This window comes from Camelina sativa, chromosome 2, assembly GCF_000633955.1.
Source record: "Camelina sativa cultivar DH55 chromosome 2, Cs, whole genome shotgun sequence".
In the NCBI taxonomy this organism is placed as follows: domain Eukaryota; kingdom Viridiplantae; phylum Streptophyta; class Magnoliopsida; order Brassicales; family Brassicaceae; genus Camelina; species Camelina sativa.
The window spans coordinates 21,003,468-21,024,142 of record NC_025686.1 but is presented as its reverse complement, the minus strand read 5'-3'; the positions used below and the strand labels follow the sequence as shown (position 1 = coordinate 21,024,142).

Below are 20,675 nucleotides of genomic sequence, written 5' to 3'. Positions count from 1 at the left end.
GGTGCGACTAGCCATGTGTGTTCTGACCTTTCCTTGTTTAGTGAGACTTTTCCAGTGACAGGTGTAACAGTCTCACTCCCTAATGGCACTAGAGTTGCCATTACTCATATAGGCACTATACAAATAACTCAAACATTGATTTTGCATGATGTTCTTTATGTACCAACTTTTAAATTCAATTTGATAAGTGTGAGTTCTTTGGTTAGACATGATAATTGCTCTGCACATTTCTATACTAATTCGTGTTATATTCAGGACCATACTCGGGACTTGATGATTGGTAGAGGTGTGCTAATCCATTGTCTGTACATATTGGAGCATCATGACATTTCAGCATCTGCGAATTCTGTTTCAGCATCTTTTTCTGGATCCTTGCAAGTCGATGGTCGTGTCTGGCATCAACGCTTAGGTCACCCATCTTCTGTCAAGTTACAATATATGTCGGGTACTTTACCTATGTCTATCTCTAGTTTTTCTTCTCATGATCATTGTGATATTTGTCCCCTAGCTAAGCAAAAGAAATTACCGTTTATTTCACATAGTAAACTTTCTACTTCACCGTTTGATCTCATTCATATAGATACTTGGGGACCCTTTTCAGTAGAGTCTATAGAAGGATATCGCTATTTTCTTACTATCGTAGATGATTGTACTCGAATCACCTGGATTTATATGATGAGGAATAAAAATGATGTTCTTTCTATTTTTCCATCTTTTATTAAACATGTTCAAACACAGTATAACTCTGTCATTAAGATTGTTCGTAGTGATAATGCCCCTGAACTCGGGTTTAATCAACTGGTTAAAGATCATGGCATGTTACATCATTTTTCATGTCCTTATACACCACAACAAAATTCGGTTGTCGAGAGAAAGCATCAGCATCTTCTTAATGTTGCACGTGCACTTTTGTTTCAATCTAATGTCCCTCTTTGCTACTGGTCTGATTGCATTCATACTGCTGTTTTCTTGATCAATAGAACACCCTCTTTAGTTTTAGACAAAATTTCGCCTTATGAAAAAATTTTTAAACAAAAACCAGATTATAGTTTCTTAAGATCTTTTGGTTGCTTATGTTATGCTTCCACTTTAGCTAAGGATCGAAACAAGTTTACTCCTAGAGCTGAACCATGTGTTTTTCTAGGATATCCCTCTGGTTACAAAGGTTATAAGGTTCTTAATCTGGAAACTAATGTTGTTCATATTACTCGTAACATTGTTTTTCATGAGCATATTTTCCCTTTCAAAAATGTTACACCTTCTCTTCCAACTACTGATTTGTTTAGTAAGATGGTTTTACCTATGCCTGTTTCTACTGAGATTGAGCTTGTCGAAGATACACATTCATTGCCTTTCCCTGTTCCTGTTTCTGCATCATCATCCGCATTATCGTCATCATCTCCTAGTGCTGTTATCATACCGGATGAGACTGTTACAGTTGGCACAGGACAGGTTGCACAGAACAATGATAGGCCACGACGCCAAGCTAAAGCTCCAGGTTACTTATCTGACTATCATTGTAACCTTACAAACACTTCTTTTTCTAATTTGACTTCTCTTGATCTTTCAACATCTGATTCCTCTTCTTCTTCTGTTGTTGCTTTATGCAATCTTACTCAGCTTTCTGATAATCTCTCTTCTTCGGATCCACTTGTTGTTTACCCTCTTGATTCTGTTCTTACCTATTCTAAATTGAGTCCTTCCTATCAATTTTTTGTTCTTTCTTGCTCAATTGAATCGGAACCACAGAATTTTAAGCAGGCCATGGCTCATCCTCATTTTACCAAGGCTATGGATGTGGAGATTGTTGCTCTTGAGCATCTTGGGACTTGGAGTGTTGTCTCTTTACCTCCTGGTAAGACGGTGATAGGGTGTAAATGGGTTTACACTATCAAATATAACCCAGATGGATCTATAGATCGTTATAAAGCGAGATTAGTGGCTAAAGGGTATACTCAAATGGAGGGGATTGATTACATCGACACTTTTTCACCTGTTGCTAAGCTTGCTAGTGTTAAACTTGTTTTGGGATTAGCAGCTATACATGGTTGGACACTAACCCAGATGGACGTGACAAATGCTTTCCTTCATGGGAGCTTAGATGAGGAGATCTACATGAGTCTCCCTCAAGGCTTTACTCCTCCGGGTGGTGCACCACTTCCTCCTAATGCGGTTTGTCGGCTACATAAATCTCTCTACGGTTTAAAGCAGGCTTCTCGCCAGTGGTACCATTGCTTCTCCGGTGTGATCCTTGGAGCTGGTTTTTCTCAGTGTCCCGGTGACAACACTTTGTNACCACAGAATTTTAAGCAGGCCATGGCTCATCCTCATTTTACCAAGGCTATGGATGTGGAGATTGTTGCTCTTGAGCATCTTGGGACTTGGAGTGTTGTCTCTTTACCTCCTGGTAAGACGGTGATAGGGTGTAAATGGGTTTACACTATCAAATATAACCCAGATGGATCTATAGATCGTTATAAAGCGAGATTAGTGGCTAAAGGGTATACTCAAATGGAGGGGATTGATTACATCGACACTTTTTCACCTGTTGCTAAGCTTGCTAGTGTTAAACTTGTTTTGGGATTAGCAGCTATACATGGTTGGACACTAACCCAGATGGACGTGACAAATGCTTTCCTTCATGGGAGCTTAGATGAGGAGATCTACATGAGTCTCCCTCAAGGCTTTACTCCTCCGGGTGGTGCACCACTTCCTCCTAATGCGGTTTGTCGGCTACATAAATCTCTCTACGGTTTAAAGCAGGCTTCTCGCCAGTGGTACCATTGCTTCTCCGGTGTGATCCTTGGAGCTGGTTTTTCTCAGTGTCCCGGTGACAACACTTTGTTTGTCAAACAGCGAGGAACACGTTTTATTGCTTTACTGGTATACGTCGATAACATTATGATTGCGTCTAATAATGACAGTGATTTACAGGAGCTTAAGACTGTCTTACATGCTGCTTTCAAGATCAAAGATATGGGCGCTCCTAAGTTTTTCTTGGGATTAGAAATAGCTCGTAATAGCAGTGGTATCTCTGTTTGCCAACGCAAATATGCTCTTGACATCTTGGCTTCCACAGGGTTGTTGGCTTGTAAACCTTGCAGTGTTCCTATGAATCCTAATGTTCATAACACGAAGGACATGGGAACTCCTCTTGATTCTGTTCGAGCTACATCATACAGAGAGCTCATAGGAAGACTGCTTTATCTCACCATTACTCGGCCAGACATCACTTTTGCCGTTAACAACTTGAGTCAGTTCCTCTCTTGCCCTGCGGATGTACATCTTCAAGCTGCTTATCAGATTTGCCACTATATTAAAGGTAACCCTGGTCAAGGACTCTATTATGCTGCTAGCTCGGAACCTTGCCTTAATGCTTTTTCTGATGCGGATTGGGGAACTTGCCCTGAATCTAGAAGGTCTATCTCTGGTTTTTGCGTTTATCTGGGCAAGAGCTTGATTAGTTGGAAGTCTAAGAAACAGCAGGTTACTAGTCGAAGCAGTACAGAATCCGAATATCGCAGCATGGCTCTTGCCACTTGTGAACTCTTGTGGTTAAACCAATTGCTCAAGGATTTGAAGATCACTGTCACTTCTCCTGCAAAGTTATTTTGTGATAACAAGTCGGCCATTCACATTGCCACTAATCCCGTGTTTCATGAGAGGACGAAACACATCGAAATTGACTGTCATACCGTCAGAGATCAGATGAAGAATGGGTTCTTGAAGCTCTTTCACGTCTCCAGTGCAAACCAACATGCTAACATCTTGACGAAAGCTCTTCAGCCTGGTCCTTTCTACTCTCTTCTTGGACGCATGTCTATATCAAGTCTCTTTCATCCTTCACATATTTCGGTTTCAGAGACTTGAGGGGGGTGTATTAGGATAGTGTACCGGGTTTAATCAACCGGTTTATATATGTTATATAGTTTATGTAGGATTAAGCTTCCTTTTACTTAATCCTAATCTTGTATATAAACTAGTGTAATCTGACATTTACAGATTAATGAGAAATTCAGTTTGTTCAGTTAGTATCTTATCCAATATTTGATAGGCTCTTTCGATTGCTGATGCTGAACAGACTCGGTGTAGATAATGATCACATCGGCTTCTCGATTAAACTCTCAAACTCAAACGATTGATCTGTGTTCTTCGTTTTTGTTTTTCGGATATAACGAGAAAGAGAGAAGGAAGAGTAGGAAAATAAAATAAAAATTTACGCGCAAAATATTGTTTGCCAAAAAAAAAAGAAATGTAATTGTAATTGACAAATATGTGATTGTACCATATTAATTATGAAATATAAATATGAAACTAACCTTAAAATATGTAAAAAATTACATTTAATTGCCATTAGAAAAACTTAATTAAAACTACTTAATTAATTATTAGGGATACATAAAATAAAATGAATTGTAGAAAAGTAAAAAAAAAAAAAATATTAGAATCAAAACTAATTCGTACTTTTAAAAAAAATTTACAGCTAAGATTTTAAAAATCTAATCGAATAAAAATCTATATAACCACAAATTTTAACAAAAAACTTTTCTAGCACGGGTTAAATTTTTTATCAAAAATCTAATCGAGTCAAATATATAACTGTTTTGTTTAACGGTTTAGATTTTAAAAATTAAAAAAAAAAAATAAGATATAGATATAGTATCTTATCTATTTTAAAAAGTTATATTTTTCTTTTAGTCATAATTTTTTAGGAAAATAAAACTAAGTTGAGATTTAAATATATTCAATACTTGAAAGTGCTTATAAAAGGGAAGCCATAAAAAAAAAACAATCAATATTGTTTTTAAAAAGGTTTTTCAGAACTTTCACTAGCTATATATATATATATATATATATATATATATATATATATATATATATATTTTAAAGGGCCTTTATTATTTAAAATCTTCACTAGCTATATATATATATATATATATATATATATATATTTTTAAAGGGTCTTTATTATTTAAAATTTGCCCACTTAATATTGGGCTAGGCCGCCGCTTACAAGTGAAAACAGAAACAAAGGATGATCGGAAAAACGTTGTCGCTGGAAAAGAAGCTCTGAGACCTATTGACACCGCAGATGCAGAGGGATCACCATTAGAACCGGCGGATGCGAGATCCACCACTTTGCAACGAACCGAGGTATCTAGTCAACGGCAGGAAGCATCCGACTCCCAAACTCCGTTCCTTTTCGCTCGATCCGCCAACCCTTTACAGATCTCCCGGTAAGGCGATGTCCGACATCACGGCACACTGTTGATGGCTCCCGTTCCTAGCAAACCATCAGCTTCAGCCCGAACCCTTCCTTCCCAGATCTGACAAATCTCCGATATTCGATCCAATCCCCTTCAAACCGGTCCGGAGGAAGCAGGTCGCGGGGATGATTGAGGCTGATGGCTCAATCGGAAGCCCAATCACCCGGAATCCACGACAGCCATCAAGATCCATAAGGATCTACCGTTAACCTCCTAGACAAATCAGCAAACACAGAACCAACACGGCGGCTGAGCCACGAGATGCAACCGCCACAACCTAGCGGCGTCTTCAAACCAAAGGAGACGCAACCGAGCTCTCCTACCGACACGCCGGAACCGCATCCACTTCGAAGGGGAAGAGACCTCACCAATACCGATAGAGAAGAGGACTAGACCATCTCTGCAATCAACAAGCAAACGACGGGAATTAAGCTCGGAGGCCTTCGGAGAAGATCTAGATCTATTTTTTAGAATAGTAGGAGGAGAGAGAAGAGAGAAAAGAGGAACGATTGTCCTTTTGTTCCCTTTTCACTAGCTATATTTAGTTGCTCCTTTTACATGTTAGTTATATATTTTTACTTACTTCACAACTATAGCAAGAATTGTGTTTAATTGACAAAGGTTTTAACAATTTTATTCATTACATGCAAATGTTTTATTGACAGGTTTTTAATAAACATTTTTAAAATACAAAAATTTTAATATAAGCAACCCGAATTTTTAATCACAAACCATTATAGATAACATAATAACAAAATAAATTATCACAAATTTTCATAGAAAAAAAAAGTTCAGCTCGCGGTTTTCCGCGGGTTAGTACCTAGTTTATCAAATATTCAAATCTATAAATTTTATTTGGTTTACTTTGGTTCTTTATTTTAAAGAATTTTAACTTTTAAAAAATTAAAATATCATTATCTCGGTACTACACATATAAAATATTATTTTATTATTTTGTTAAAACTATTAATATTCGAGTAATAAACATATCTAATAAAATTAATTAAATTAATATAAAAAAAAATTCACCCACATAAATCATAAAAATTAATAATCAAAATACGATTATACAATTTTAAACACTAAATAAACCAATTGAATTTCACAAAAAAATCTAGCACAAGGTATACCGACGATTTAAAATCTAGTTTATTAGAAAATTCAATACAAAAAATTTATATGTAAACAATTCAAAACTTTATTTTCATCATAATCTATACACTAGGATATATCCCGTGCTTAAAGCACGGGTTAACATTTAAAAAAAAATTATAATATAATAATAAAATTTATTGTTTTATTTTTTAAAAAATTATTTTGTTTGAGATAATATTTATTTTTAATTGTCATGTAAATCTATTAGTCTATTTGAATACTAATTATTTTAGAATATTATAGTATTTTATTTTTGACATATTATTATAGTTTTATATTGTTTATTTGTTGTATTTGCATCATATTTTGTGAAATATAAAATAGTAATTTTAATATTATAATTGTGAGTAAATAAAAATTATTAATTTATCATCTATATAAATTTATTTTTACCAATCCACCAATGTGAAAATAAAACACACATTTTCATACATTTAGTAATATATCTTCGTTTAAAAAAATTCAAATCACAACATATGCAGAAACAAATATGCATTTTATTAATTATAAGTATTATATGAAAGTTCTAAACAATTTGTAAATAAAATAAAATAAAGATGATAGGAGAATCATAATTTGAAATCTTAACAAAATCTTCAAATTTAGTTATTAAAAATAATTGTATTGTATACTTGGATATAAAATTTTAGTTTTTAAAATTTTGATTGGTTTATATATTTTTTAAAATAAATAATTAGTAATTTCGTCAATAATTTATTAAAGAGAGAAAATATTTTTTTAGATTTTTTTAATATTTGATATGTGAGTGTTTTTATTTTTAATTTAATTATATTTATTTAAATTAGTTAATTAAGCTTAATTATTTTTTTCTAATGGCAATTGAATGTAATTTTTTACACATTTTAAGGTTAGTTTCATATTTGTAATTTTCAATTAATATAGTAGAATAAAATTATACAAGAAGTATTGAATTTCGTAAAAATAGGAACTGGACAAATTTTTCCAACACTTTTTGTAACTTTATATTTTATATTTCGATATTTTCAGTTCTCCATGTAGATTATGATTGATGTTGGATCACAACAAGAAAAATTTGAGGATATCCATAACTAATACATATATTTATATATATAAGCACCGATTCACTTCTCTTTAGGGTTTTCTTAAGAAAAAAAAAAAAAAAAAAAAGCAACATTTATGTCTCTGCTTCTAAGACGGCTCTCGAGGCTCCGCCTTGGTAAACCTTTGCTGGTAAGATATTCGGTTATTCTTTCTAATGGCTTCTCATCATCCTCGCTGCAAACTCCTCCTTGTTCAATCGTCAGCGCTTATCCTTGTGGAGTGGATCTCGGAAAACTCATGATTATGAATGCTAATGAGCGTCGCTGCACTACTTTGGAAAAGAAGGTACCCCTGTAGTTGGTGCATAGTGATCCCATGGTGACGATAGGGGCATCTCATGGCTGGGTAGCTAGTAGCTACTTTGAAGGACGACGGAATCGTGTGTCTCCAAGATGATCTAAACCCATATATATGCATCGTATACAGACCCGCATATCTCTGCCTCCGCTTGTAACTCTGCCTCGTTGCCAAACCCAAATCGTGACCAACGTGGCCATGTCCTCATCTTCTCCGGAGGATGAAGACTGCATTGTGGCTGTCAAGTTCTTGGGACCTCAACTCAGCTTTTGTAGATCCGCTCAAAGTAGTTCCGAGTGGATCAACATCAGAATTGAAAACCCCTGCTTCTACTCCTCCCCTGTCATGTATTCCAAGCAAGATGAGATGTTTCGCATTCCCGGATCTGGAGGCCATCTCATAGGATCATGGGACCCTCTCACGCACAAGCACCAACCAAAGTTTCAGAGGTTACGATTTCAAAAGCTTCCTGAGCTGACCAAGAGCAAACGGGAGCTTTTGCTTTCCTGTTGCACCAGTGAACACTTGGTGGAGTCGCGACCCACTGGTGAAATGTTCTTGGTTAAGTTGTACAAGAAGACCACTGCCAGTGGTATGAAGAAAATGAAAACGAAATTTGTAATGGTCTTCAAGCTTGACGGAGAAGGAAACGCTCTTTACACCGAAGACATTGGAGATCTCCGCATTTTCCTTTCAAAGTCTGAACCTTTTTGTGTCCCTGCTTCTTCCTTTCCTGGCATGGGCTCTAACCGCATGGAAGTCTTGGATATCGAAGAAAGCATTTCTGTTTTTCTGTGTTCTTCTTCCATCATTAGTAAATTTTGTACCCACGGGGCACCCTACCATATCCCACCTCAAAATATAGACTAGTATAGTTTGGGAGTTTTGTTTGATATTTACCGTTCAAGTCAATTTATTTTGTATCCGAGCATGGACTCACTTATTGCCCATTAAGGTCACTTCCATTGATTAAAAAAGTTTCTTAATACTAAAAAAAAAAATAAAAAAAAATAGAAAAGCAGGAAATAGAATTAGAATTGCATCTTATATTAGATGTTTTAGAAACATTTTCTACTTGTATTAGAAACTTTGCTTACATGGGTTACATTTTCATTGGTTAACTTTATTTTATCATAAAATTATTAATTATTTTAGTTTTAGGAAACTTACATCAGTTGTTTACCGTTGAGGATGCTCTTATAGGAGTCATATGACAGATGGGACCAGAAACTCTCTTCTAGTAATAACAGCTACTATGGGGATTCAATACTTTAGCCTTTTCCTTGTCTATTATTGCCTTGACATTTATACTCTTGCCGGTTGAAAGAGCATATAATTGGTGGTATATGTTTATTACGGTGCCTCTCATCTGTTCTTATGCACTTTCGATTTACATGAAGTCTGATCTCCAACGAGTATTTATCTATATATATCTGTCGATCCTATTCGGATTTCTCGTGTATCTACTTGTATTCTATGTGTGGTGGAGGCAGACTAAGCAAACGAAGGTACCGGAACCCAAAAGTGAGCTGATTTCTCAAGACATGTAGACCATGATTTAACCATCTGAAGCGTTCCTTCATTGGTCCCTGTAAAACTTTGTTTGTTACAAACATATCCATAGCTTTGTAACGTGCATTCATTTTTTAAAACAATAAAATACCTTTTATAAAGATTCTGGCAGAGTCATTAATATAAAGAAACATGAAGAAAATACAAGAAAATCAAAACTAAACTATACACCAACCACCACCAGACATGATATGAATATGCCAATAATTCTTTGACCGACGAAGGAGAAGAGAGGCTCCGTGAACGCCTGAGCTCTGTTCTTTACCACTGAGATGATCTTAAGAAGAACGTTCCGTAGGTGGTGAGTAACTCCACAATGAACCCGAGTGTTATGCTTGGTGATGTTAATATGAGCGGACCAGGTCACCCGGTCCTTCCAAGATTTATGATATTAACATCATTTAGCGTTTGCAACAATTAATATATACGTGTTGTTCTCACTAAAGCTTTCAAAATATGTTTAAAAGACCAAGTCAATTATGTTGTATCCTTATCCTAGCGTGGACTCACTGGTTATCTATTAGGTAAGAAAGCTGACTGAAATTTAATTGGTGCGATGACTAAGTCCATATAGACTCAACACTCGGAAAAAAAAAATTATAATTAATCATATATCTATAAATTTAATCATATATCGTTTCTTCTTATTTTGGTCCTTCAAAGTAATTTTCTTTCTTTAGTAAGTAAGTATGGATCCAAGATTACTTTTGGTTACTCAATCGGGTAGCACTGATGCTTTATATTCTCTTATACAAGCGGATCCATGTATTTTTCAAAACATTGACACTTCACCATTCATCCACACACCTCTTCATGAAGCTTCTTCTACTGGGAAAATAGATTTAGCAATGGAACTGATGATTCTTAAGCCATCTTTTGCCAAGAAACTAAACGCACATGGGTTTAGTCCCTTGCATCTCGCTGTCGAGAACCAGCAAGTTGAGTTAGCATTAGAGCTAGTCAAGTTTGATCCCAGTCTTGTTCGTACTCGTGGAAGAGGAGGTATTTGCTTCCCTGGTTTTTTTATTAGTTATGTTTTGTAACATATAACATAAAGTTACTTGATGAGAGAATTATTATTTATTGACCTTATGACGACAGGTATGACACCATTGCATCTTGTGGCAAAAAAAGGTGACGTCGATCTTCTTACAGAGTTTCTCCTGATATGTCCCGAGAGCATTAGAGATGCTAATGTAAATGGAGAAACTGCTTTACACATCACGGTTATGAATGATAGATACGAAGATCTCAAAGTTATAAGAGGGTGGATGCAAAGAATACGCGACAATGATGCTTTGTCCACCGAGATTCATGTCTTGAACAGACGTGATCGTGAAGGCAACACGGCCTTGCACCTAGCAGCATACAAGAACAGTCACCAGGCATGTTCTTTTACCCTTCTTTAATATGAAATTTTATCCTAGCTAATTGTCTAAGTGGTTGATCCACAATTTTTGTTAAGGTGTTTAATGTGTGTGATCACGGTTAAGCCATGTAATGAAAACATGTGTATATGCAGGCAGTAAAACAGTTGTTGAAATGCATGTCACTGAACCGGAACATCAGGAATAAGAGTGGCATGACGGTCCTTGATGTCTTAAGAGCCAATGGACCTCACATGAACAGAGATACAGAGAAAATTCTACAAAAGGCGGGTGGTAAGAGTGCGGCTTCTCTATCCAAAGTTGAGACAACCTCTGTTTTCCTAAGGCAACCTGTGACTTTTTATGAATATTGCTCTACGGGAATGGCACGTTTTAGGAGTCGTATGTCAGATGGAGTACGGAACTCTCTTCTAGTAATAATAGCTCTGATAATCACAGCTACTTATCAGACAGCGGTCCAGCCAGAAGATGAACCTAAACAAGGAAAACATCCGGATAACCTCATATTAAAGCCTGTGCTACTATGGGGATTCAATACTATAGCCTTTTTCTCAGCTATGGCCTTGACATTTATACTCTTACCAGTTGGTAGAGCATATACTTGGTGGTATATCTTCATTTCGGTACCTCTTATCTGTTGTTATGAACCGGTATTCTTGTTGATGTATTTAATTGTCATATTCGGGCTACTCACTTATCTACTTGTATTCTACGTGAAGTGGAAGCGGACTACGCAGAAGAAGGTACCGAAACCGAAAACAGAGTTGATTTCTCAAGGCTTCAAGACCATGGTTTAGCCATTTGAATAGATTCGTTGCTCCCTGTAAAAGCTTGATTGTTATGCAAACATATTCAATAGCCTTGTACACACTCATTTCGGAAATACTCTTAAAGATGATATCTTTTGAATGAAGTACCTGTTTAAGATTCAACCTAAGCGTCACTTAAAGAAGCAAAAAGGTGTTCATGGGGTAGAAATTTTATACTTAACCATTACAGGGATTCAATACATCCATCAAAATGCATAGGTCTATTAGTCTATATATATCAAAAGTGCAACGAAGAAGAAAAGAAGTGAGATAACTAAGATGCGGCCACTGCAACTTGGGTGGTTTCTTTATCCTTTGCCTCCTTAAGTTGCTTCCACTTCTCAATGGTGTCGATAACCTCCCCTGTTTTGATCAGATATCTTACCTTCTGTCCATCTTCAAGGACCTTGTGACCTACCCGGCTTACCACCTCCTTTTCTTTTGAATACAACATCACATTTGAGCTGTGGATAGGTGCTTCTATCTGGAAATCATAATACATATTGCACAATTTTTCAAGAATCAGGCCAAAGGCAGTAAATGAATCTACTACAAACATCAAAGTAATTTGAGTAGACTGACCTTAACAATTTGACCAGGCTCTCCCTCTTCTCGGCTCTTCATGTGTTTTGTTTTGAGGTTCACATCTTTGATCACTACGGTGCTGTTGTGAGTGAAGATCTTAGTAACCTCTCCAACTTTACCCTTATCACGTCCAGATATGACTTTGACCGTATCTCCAAACTTGACATGCATTTTGTGCAGAACCGGAAGACTGTTTGGTTTGCATTCTTTTCGTTCCCAACGCTTGAGCTGTAAGGCACAAAACCACACATAAAATCATTTGAACAACAACAACTCATCTTCCAAATCTCATTGTCTCAAAAAGAAAACTGTTTCTGCAGACTAACCTTTGCAAGAACAAGACATGGGTTCTCGGTAGGCTTGATCTACAACAAGTACAAAACGATCAGCAGGGTAATAAAGAAACACATTTCGTTCGGTTATAGAGTAAAAGGCACCCATAGGTTCCAAACAAATCACTAGTCAAATCAGTCCTGAAGAGCATAAGAAGCCCTTGACATTTAACTGCTCATAAACTTAATCTCAATTCAATAGTAACACTACAAGATAGACAATGCACAAACTTTAATACCTCAGTAACTTTAAAAACGAGCAACTCAGATTCAATTTTATCAAAATTTTCACTCGTTACTGAGATATTTGCTTAGATGGGTTTTGGGTATCAAAAGCGAACAAATGAACCTAATTTACAACACACCCAAGTGAACTACATAATCCAAAAGCTTGAAAGAGATAAGGAAAACCTAATTCGAAAGATTAGAATCAGAATTCGAAAATTTTTAAAAAGTTACCGGAGAAGCGACGGAGAGGGAGGTTGGGGAAATTAGACGCTGACCAAGGAAGGAAGAGCTAGGGGATAGAGAAAGAGAAGTGAAAGAGCTCTGAAGAGCAGACATGGTTGCCATTTTTTCTCGCTCTGCAACTTTCCCACTGGGCGTAGTGGCTAAAACTGTTGTTTCTTCTTCTTCTTCTTCTTCTTCTTCTTTCGTCCTATCCGTTCCACAGATGACGATAAAAGCTTGGATAACGAATTAAACGACATCGTTTTCACAGACGTAATTAATGGGCTGGGCTATTTCGATTGGGCCTTGAGTCATATTTAGAAAACATAGAACTCTTCAATGAATACTGAATAACAAAAGAATATTATATATTTTTTAATTCACAAAAAGAAAAAAAGATATAGACATCATTATAATCATTATAATCATTTCTCCTAACGTCTACAAAAAATCCAAAAAAAGACGAAAATTAGAAACAAATCACATTTTAAATGTTAATAATAATTTTTTAAAAATTTGATACTTTCTTTTTCTTGTTTCAACAATGAATAACAAAAGAATATTATATATCTTTTAATTCACAAAAAAAAAAAAAAATATATAGACAACCTAGTAGTACCATTTCTCCTAACGTCTAAAAAAATCCAAAACAACGACAATTAGAAAGAAATCACATCGTAAAAGTTAATGATAAATATAAAAAAATTTGATACTTTCTTTTTCTTGTTTTTATAAAATTACAAGTCTTCAGCTATACTACTGTCCACGGAATTATCTCTCCGGTGAGTTTCCGATCGTAATGATCCGTTTGCGGTAAGCTCACCTTCTGACTCCTCCACCACCGGAGGAGGAGGAGGAGGAGGAGGAGGAGGCCGTGGAGAACTCTTCTGTCGTTTTCTGCAATGTCTCACCTTAATGACACGAGTCAAGACCTGAACAATGTCCCTCATGTTTGGACGTTTTCTAGGTGCACGAGAGATGCATTTATATGCAAAAGCAGCAACTTCATTCACTTCTTGTAAATCAAATCTCCCGTCTAGTCTTGAATCCACTATCTCTTCCCACCCAACTTTTTCCTCTGCATTCATCGCCGCCTGTTCATCAACAAACACAATGTTTTGAGTCGTTTTATACATAAAGATTGGAGGATTTGAGATGGTTTTTTTGTTTTTATGTAATATTACCAGCTCAACCAACTCCATTAGACCTTGTTGAGGGTTTCTTCCAGCTATAAGTTCGAATAGCAAAACCCCAAAGCCATAAACATCACTTTTCTTGGTGAATGTTCTTGTGGAGATGTATTCTGGATCGAGATAACCAAATGTTCCTCGGATGTTGTTAGCAGCATGTTTGTCTACCATTTCTTCTCTAGATAGTCCAAAGTCTGCAACCTGTAGTAAGAGACAATTCACTAATGAGAAACTTGAAGTGGTTAAATAAACTGAGATCTCAAGGACGAAAGAAGATATATGTACCCGAGCTCTCATGGATTGATCCAACAATATGTTAGAAGACTTAATATCTCTGTGGATTACAGGAGGAACAGCCTGGAAACATTGAAGAGAACATGAGTTTTGAAGTTGTAATTTCTAAGAGTTGCATTCAAATGTGGTTTTAGCAAGTAGCTCACCCCATCGTGAAGATACTCTAGACCGCGTGCCACGTCTAAAGCAATATATACTCTCAACTCCCAGCTCAACGGTCCATGTTTTTCGCCTGTATAGAAAAAAAAAAACCATTTTAGTGTGTCTCAAATCTTTATGAAGGCTCATCAATTGGAGGGAGGAGTCTGAACCATCAATTTAATAAAATATGCTACAAACTACAGTTGAACATTGGATTGACAATTCATTTAATGCCTAGCAGATTGTTATAGTAAGTAGAAATAGATAGTTGCTTACTGTATAAGTGAGAAGCTAAGCTTCCTTTACTCATGTAAACATATATAAGCATGTGCTGTCCTTTTTCTGCGCAATAGCCAACCAAGTTCACTAAATTACGGTGGTGCAACCTTCCCAATAACATAACCTGGAAAAAAAAGTAGGAGAATGAATGAGTTTTGCAGGTAAAGAAATGGATTAATGTAAGGCAAGCGCCTATTTTATAGATGGCAACTTATTGATCGAGTTGAGTAATAGAGATTTCGGAAATCATGAGTCTGCCTAATGTTATATTTTACAAATGCGACATGTTTTCTGAACCTAGTTGTTTCTTTGGAAATGAGTATCATATAGAATCATCAGTTAAATCGCATGAATAGATATATCTTACCTCTGTCTGAAACTCTTTTTCGCCCTGTTTAGAATCAGTGGCTAGAACTTTCACAGCAACAATCTCACCGGTGGACATTTGAGCTTTATAGACAGGTCCAAATGCTCCTTGGCCTATCAAAGTTGTAAAGTTACAGGTTGCTTTCTGCAAATCCCTGAATCAGTAGCCACCAAAGAAACATATGTTAAAATTGGTATCAAAAACCAAAAATGCAAGAATCTTCTACCATATCCTCAAATAAAAAAGCGTAAAATTTGGATATTCACAATAACAGATCCAACTATACACTATATAAAACATGATACAGATCCCAGCATTCCCCTCCTAATGACCAAAGTAACTATAACAAGAGAAGTCTAGTCCCTCATTAATCAAGAACCTTATCAGGAAACATTATGATCCAGAGAATAGAGCAAAACCTGTAAGAATATTCCAAAATGCCAGAAGCAGAGATGACATTACTTTTTTTACTAAAACCATCAAGCCAAAGAGACCTCCCAGTGCCAGCATTCTTGGAAGAAGATTTAACAGGAGAATCAGGACCAATGGTGGAATCAGACATGATAACACAAGAATCAGCACCATTCTCTCTGATGGGAACGGTAACACTTCTGCTAGAGCCACCACTATTAACAATCTGAGACTTTTTTCTATGGTACCTAAAGCAGAACAAAGCTGAAACAGCTAACACAACACCAATCACCAAACCAAGTGAGATCCCAACGATTAAACCAAATGATTCTCCTTCCATTGTCATATAATGTATCAAATCAATCCCACTTAATGCATCAAGCTCTTGTAAAACGCCTCTGCCAAAAGCAAAGACCAAAAAAATAACAATAATGGATCAGAGAGAGAGAGATTAAGGAAATAGTTTATTATTAAGAACAACAATGTCAGACGAAGAGGAGGACAACAACTCATTTTGCTCCCAAATTGAGTAAAGTTGGAAACGTTGACTATAAGAAAAAACTCTTTGAACAAAATACTAAATGGATTGATTCAATTCATAGTATAAATTAAGAAATACCTCAAACGAGATAATATCAATGAAGCTCTGAGTTTAATTTCGAGTAACAAATTTCTCAAAATTTAAGCCAAAATTGCTAATTTTTTTTCTCGGGAAAATTAGTAGAATCCAGGGAAAAAGAAAAGAAAATTGAAACTTCGAGAGTCGTGCAAAACTTTAGAAACGCCGTTTGAATAACATAACATTTCATTAAATTTCGTTGTTTAATTTTCAACTACAGTATTTCGTCTTCTTCCTCCTCAGTAACCAAAACCCCCCAAAGAAGACTTTCTCAACAACAAAAAAATCACCAGAATTAAAAAAAAAAAAAAAAAAAAAAAAANNNNACACCTACTACTTCTACGCACAACAACAACAACAACCAGAACTCGCTTAAGATCTAGAGAAAAAAAAAAAAAAAGGAGAATGGAACTTTACCAGTGCAGATGTGAAGGATCATAGAAAAAAGTGGTGCATTTGTTACAGAGGGACACGGTTACTCTTAAGGAAGAGAAGAAAAAAAAAATGGTGCAGAGGATTTGGGTTTGCTTTGATTACAGAGAAAAGAATCCAAAGAGAGAGAGAGAGAGAGAGTGTGAGAGAAAGAGAAAGAGAGAGGTTCTACTTCAAGCAAACGATTACAAACAAACAACAACAACAAAATTAAGCTTTTTTTTTTTTTGCTTTTTTAATGTTTAATGATGTGTAAAATTAAAAAAGGTGAAGAAGAAGAAGATTCAAATGTTTTATTTAACTTTTTTTTTACAAATGTAAACAACAACAACAACAACAACAACGTCTGCTTTTATAGTTAAAAATTGAAACGGAAAGCTTCTTTTCTTTTTCTTTTTCTTTTTTTTTTTAATTAAAATGAGTAAATGACAGTTACTCCTTCCTTATAATTGAATTCTCACTAGATTTTGATTATTATTTTTTTTCAATATCAATCCACGCATATTAAATTAAAGAAGATTTTTTTTTTTTTTTTTTAACATGTAAAGAAGATTTATTTATGTGATCAGTTTTTTATGTTGTTTGTTTTGAGAAAAAAAATCATATCCGTGTCCGAGAAATAATATACAAAAAAGTTACTGTGTATTACAATAATAGTCAGTCAAATTTTGCACTTTGTTTTATGTCTTTTATATACAAAAAAAAAAAGTAAATAAATCTTTAATTTACTAAGTTTTGACCATTGACTAAACATATGAACATTACTATAGTATTGTGAAAGAAAGAACAAAAAAAATGTACTAATAGTCAATCTAATATTTATAGTTATCTAAGTTTTTATGAGATTTTAAATGATTTTGATGATGTTATGGAAGTTTATATGATTTATTGTAAAATTCTTTCAAATCTCACATAAAACCATGAGATCTAGATTTTTGTATTTTTTAACTAAACAAATCCTCAAGAATCTCTAAAAAAATCATTAAGGGGATGTATTCAATCTAATATTCAAAGTGATTTGAGTTTTTGTGAGATTTTAAATGATTTTGATAATTTTAGGGAAGTTGGTATTATTTATTGTAAAATTCTTTCAAATCCCACTCAAAACCATGAGATTTTGATTTCTATATTTTTAAGTAAACAAATTCTCTCAAATCCTCCAGAAAACCTAAAAATCATTAAAATCCAAATCCACAAACTATTTTGAATAACTGTAGATTTTAAAATATATTTTTAAATCATATGTTCAATAATGGTAGATTTTAATAGACTTTTAAAAAGTATGATTGAATAACATAGGACTTGTAAATTTTACACAAATCACTTAATGTCAAGTTGAATACATCTCCTAAAATCCAAATCCACAAACTGTTTTGAATAATAGTAGATTTTAAAGTAAAATTTTAAATCATCAGTTTAATTACAGTAGATTTTAAAGTAGATTTTTAAATCAACAATTCAATAATAATAAATTTTAATAAACTTTTAAAAACTCATAATTGAATAACATAAAATTTGTTAAATTTTACACAAATTATTTAAAATGTCAAGTTGAATACATCTCTAGTAGTTTCAGATATCGGATAACAAATATTTTGCGCAAAATAGAAATATGCATATACTATACTAAAACAACAATAATCTATATAGAAAATAAAATAAAAATTGTAAATTGTGTTTGTGTCGTGTGGGTTTAATGGGTCCCGCGAATATGATTATACTTTAATTCATGATTGGATGATATTTAGCGTTTAAAGATCGTACTGTACATTCTTCTTCCTTATTAGTGGACTTTTTCGGATTCCGCGACGAATTTTCCTGGATTTTTGATTACCTGCATCACGTTCTTTGTATCTTTCCGTGCACCATCTACTAAATAAAAAGAATAAAAAAACATGTTATCATTATTAATTTATTATATAAAGATAGAAAAATTATATAACTCGATTTCAATGTTTAAGTTACAAAAACAAATTGGATTATAACAAGAAGGACTAAAGAAACGTTTTCTAAGTGACAAAAAAAATCATATATATGAAGTTAGTTATACATATATACTAGGTTTTCACCCGCGTTACACCGCATGACTAAATTATAAATTATTGTATTTTAAATAATAATTTTTAATTTATTTAGTTTTCAAATTCCCAATTAATTAACTTTTATCTAATTAATTTATAATTTTGTTTAGAATATTTTTCTTCTTCTTACGTTTTATACAGTTTATAACCTAATTACATAAATTTGTTATTAGATAGAATATAAAATTTTAAAACACTTAGTTTTGTTTTCTATAATTAAACAGAAGTATATACCTATATGGTATGTTAATTTATATTTTTATGTGTAAGCAATTTTTTTTTTTTGGAATATTAAGAATGTGTTGTAGTATGTGTAATATTTTGTAGTTCATATACTAAATAATTTATAAGTTAATTTTTCAAATTATGACTATAAATCTATAGTATATGAAATAAACTAATAGTTTTAGTGTTGGTTCTATAGTCCAAATCCGCCATGCTAGGTGGATCACGCAACATGTTCAAATATTTTTAATCTGCAAAAATTCAAATCATACGAAACCAGAAGCGGATCTACGTTTATAGTAGGTGGGACACGTGCCCTATACACCTTTTTAAATTCTGTTTAAGTGACAGTTAACAATAGTGTTTCTTAGCCTATTTAGAGAGAGTGCCCCATACTATGTAGAAGGTGAAGGGTTCAAATCCTACATTTTGCAATTTTTTCTCAATATTTTTACTTTGTTTTTTTTAACATATTTTGTTATGTTTTTTAGTGCTGAAAAAAAATTTTGGTTAAAAAAGAATTTGTGTCCTATATTACTTTTCTCCCTAAATCCGCTATTGTATGAAACCCGTGAAAGTAAAATATAGTATGTGAGGCTTAAATTCACTTTTTATCAAATCAGTTTTTCAAATTTTTAAAGAACAATAACTCTTTACTCACCTCCTTATAAAATAAGTAAATAAAATCTGTATACATTTACAATTATATTTGCTATATTTATTAAATTAATTATTTAATACCAATGACATACCTGTAAATAAGTGCCAAATTCATGATTTATTTTATAAATGTTTCAAAAAAATGTATATATAGATTGATTATAGATGGAGAAGAGATGATTTAGTACATACTAGATATGAAGTTTAAATCAAGAATAATCTAGTAATTTGTAAAAAAAATTATAAGGAAAGAATGTGATCGAATTCAAAAAATATATACAACAAACTCGAAATAACATATTTTTCTTCGATAATTATGGAAATAAAACATCTTAAATCGACTATCTCTTCATATAGATCATCTAATCTCTGATAGAGACTGTGACAAATAAATCAAAACCTAAACATTTATTTTGTACACATCTTTTCCATCATACATATGAGTTACGAATATCTTGATGATCTATGGTGATGTCTAGAATCTATATAGATATTTGTATTATCCAAATATTGGATTTAGCTTATCATTGGAGGTTAGTTAATAGGTGAGAAGATAAAATGCAGTGGAACTATTAAGTCTATGGCTAGTAAGCAAGCAGTTACATACATACACACCTAACTCACCTAATATCACATTCAAGATTATTAGTTGGAGCTAATTTTCATCCCAATAAATTTATAAAATAAATTTTCAAAGAAACTATAACTGCTATAGACAGAATAAGATTATGAAATTAATTTGAAACGACATGAATTTATTGCCGATTTCTCGCACTACCAATCTTATCCGTGTAATCGAAATTGAAACTAGTACGTTTAACTTTAACTTGTTTTAGTTCTTCATCATGATGTGAACTTTACTTCGACATACATTATGGAGACATTTATCGATTTACACGATAAACACTAACTCGACAATTTATTAGTACAATAAAACCAATTAGATAAAATCCCGAGAGTATGCCACAAGTAATTCTAAAATACTTGGCCAAAAATATTCACCACAAGCACACGAAAGGAGAGAGACATTGTCATTGT

At 33.9% G+C, this 20,675-nt stretch overlaps 3 protein-coding genes and 1 pseudogene across 3 annotated transcripts; 2 read left to right on the top strand and 2 right to left on the bottom strand.

The window, feature by feature from the left end:
* Positions 7,581–8,739, top strand: LOC104754982 (annotated as a pseudogene).
* LOC104730851 (ankyrin repeat-containing protein At5g02620-like) lies at positions 10,034–11,660 on the top strand. The gene is made up of 3 exons (XM_019236371.1): positions 10,034–10,376; positions 10,476–10,763; positions 10,901–11,660. The coding sequence occupies exons 1-3, from the start codon at positions 10,064–10,066 to the stop codon at positions 11,557–11,559; spliced, it is 1,260 nt and encodes a 419-aa protein (XP_019091916.1). The 5' UTR covers positions 10,034–10,063; the 3' UTR covers positions 11,560–11,660.
* LOC104730843 (50S ribosomal protein L24, chloroplastic) lies at positions 11,722–13,153 on the bottom strand. Its single transcript, XM_010450076.2, has 4 exons — positions 12,948–13,153; positions 12,483–12,521; positions 12,154–12,384; positions 11,722–12,055 (listed from the first exon to the last, which is right to left on the bottom strand). Exons 1-4 carry the CDS (start codon positions 13,059–13,061, stop codon positions 11,846–11,848), a joined length of 594 nt encoding a protein of 197 aa, XP_010448378.1. The 5' UTR covers positions 13,062–13,153; the 3' UTR covers positions 11,722–11,845.
* On the bottom strand, positions 13,623–16,893 carry LOC104730834 (calcium/calmodulin-regulated receptor-like kinase 1). The gene is made up of 8 exons (XM_010450064.2): positions 16,657–16,893; positions 15,629–16,018; positions 15,210–15,363; positions 14,840–14,966; positions 14,569–14,654; positions 14,414–14,485; positions 14,123–14,329; positions 13,623–14,032 (listed from the first exon to the last, which is right to left on the bottom strand). The coding sequence occupies exons 2-8, from the start codon at positions 15,964–15,966 to the stop codon at positions 13,676–13,678; spliced, it is 1,341 nt and encodes a 446-aa protein (XP_010448366.1). The 5' UTR covers positions 15,967–16,018; positions 16,657–16,893; the 3' UTR covers positions 13,623–13,675.

What these genes read in the sequence shown, in the direction of transcription:
- LOC104730834 (XM_010450064.2), bottom strand. Translation starts at nt 15,966, where the DNA reads ATGACAATGGAAGGAGAATCATTTGGTTTAATCGTTGGGATCTCACTT. An exon ending in AAAAAGAGTTTCAGACAGAG is followed by an intron (nt 14,967 to 15,209) that starts GTAAGATATATC and finishes TTTTTTTTCCAG; the next exon opens with GTTATGTTATTGGGAAGGTT. An exon ending in CTTAGCTTCTCACTTATACA is followed by an intron (nt 14,655 to 14,839) that starts GTAAGCAACTAT and finishes TTTTCTATACAG; the next exon opens with GCGAAAAACATGGACCGTTG.
- LOC104730851 (XM_019236371.1), top strand. Translation starts at nt 10,064, where the DNA reads ATGGATCCAAGATTACTTTTGGTTACTCAATCGGGTAGCACTGATGCT. An exon ending in TCGTACTCGTGGAAGAGGAG is followed by an intron (nt 10,377 to 10,475) that starts GTATTTGCTTCC and finishes TTATGACGACAG; the next exon opens with GTATGACACCATTGCATCTT. An exon ending in CAAGAACAGTCACCAGGCAT is followed by an intron (nt 10,764 to 10,900) that starts GTTCTTTTACCC and finishes ATATGCAGGCAG; the next exon opens with TAAAACAGTTGTTGAAATGC.
- LOC104730843 (XM_010450076.2), bottom strand. Translation starts at nt 13,061, where the DNA reads ATGGCAACCATGTCTGCTCTTCAGAGCTCTTTCACTTCTCTTTCTCTA. An exon ending in CCCTCTCCGTCGCTTCTCCG is followed by an intron (nt 12,522 to 12,947) that starts GTAACTTTTTAA and finishes TACTTGTTGTAG; the next exon opens with ATCAAGCCTACCGAGAACCC. An exon ending in AGCCTGGTCAAATTGTTAAG is followed by an intron (nt 12,056 to 12,153) that starts GTCAGTCTACTC and finishes TATGATTTCCAG; the next exon opens with ATAGAAGCACCTATCCACAG.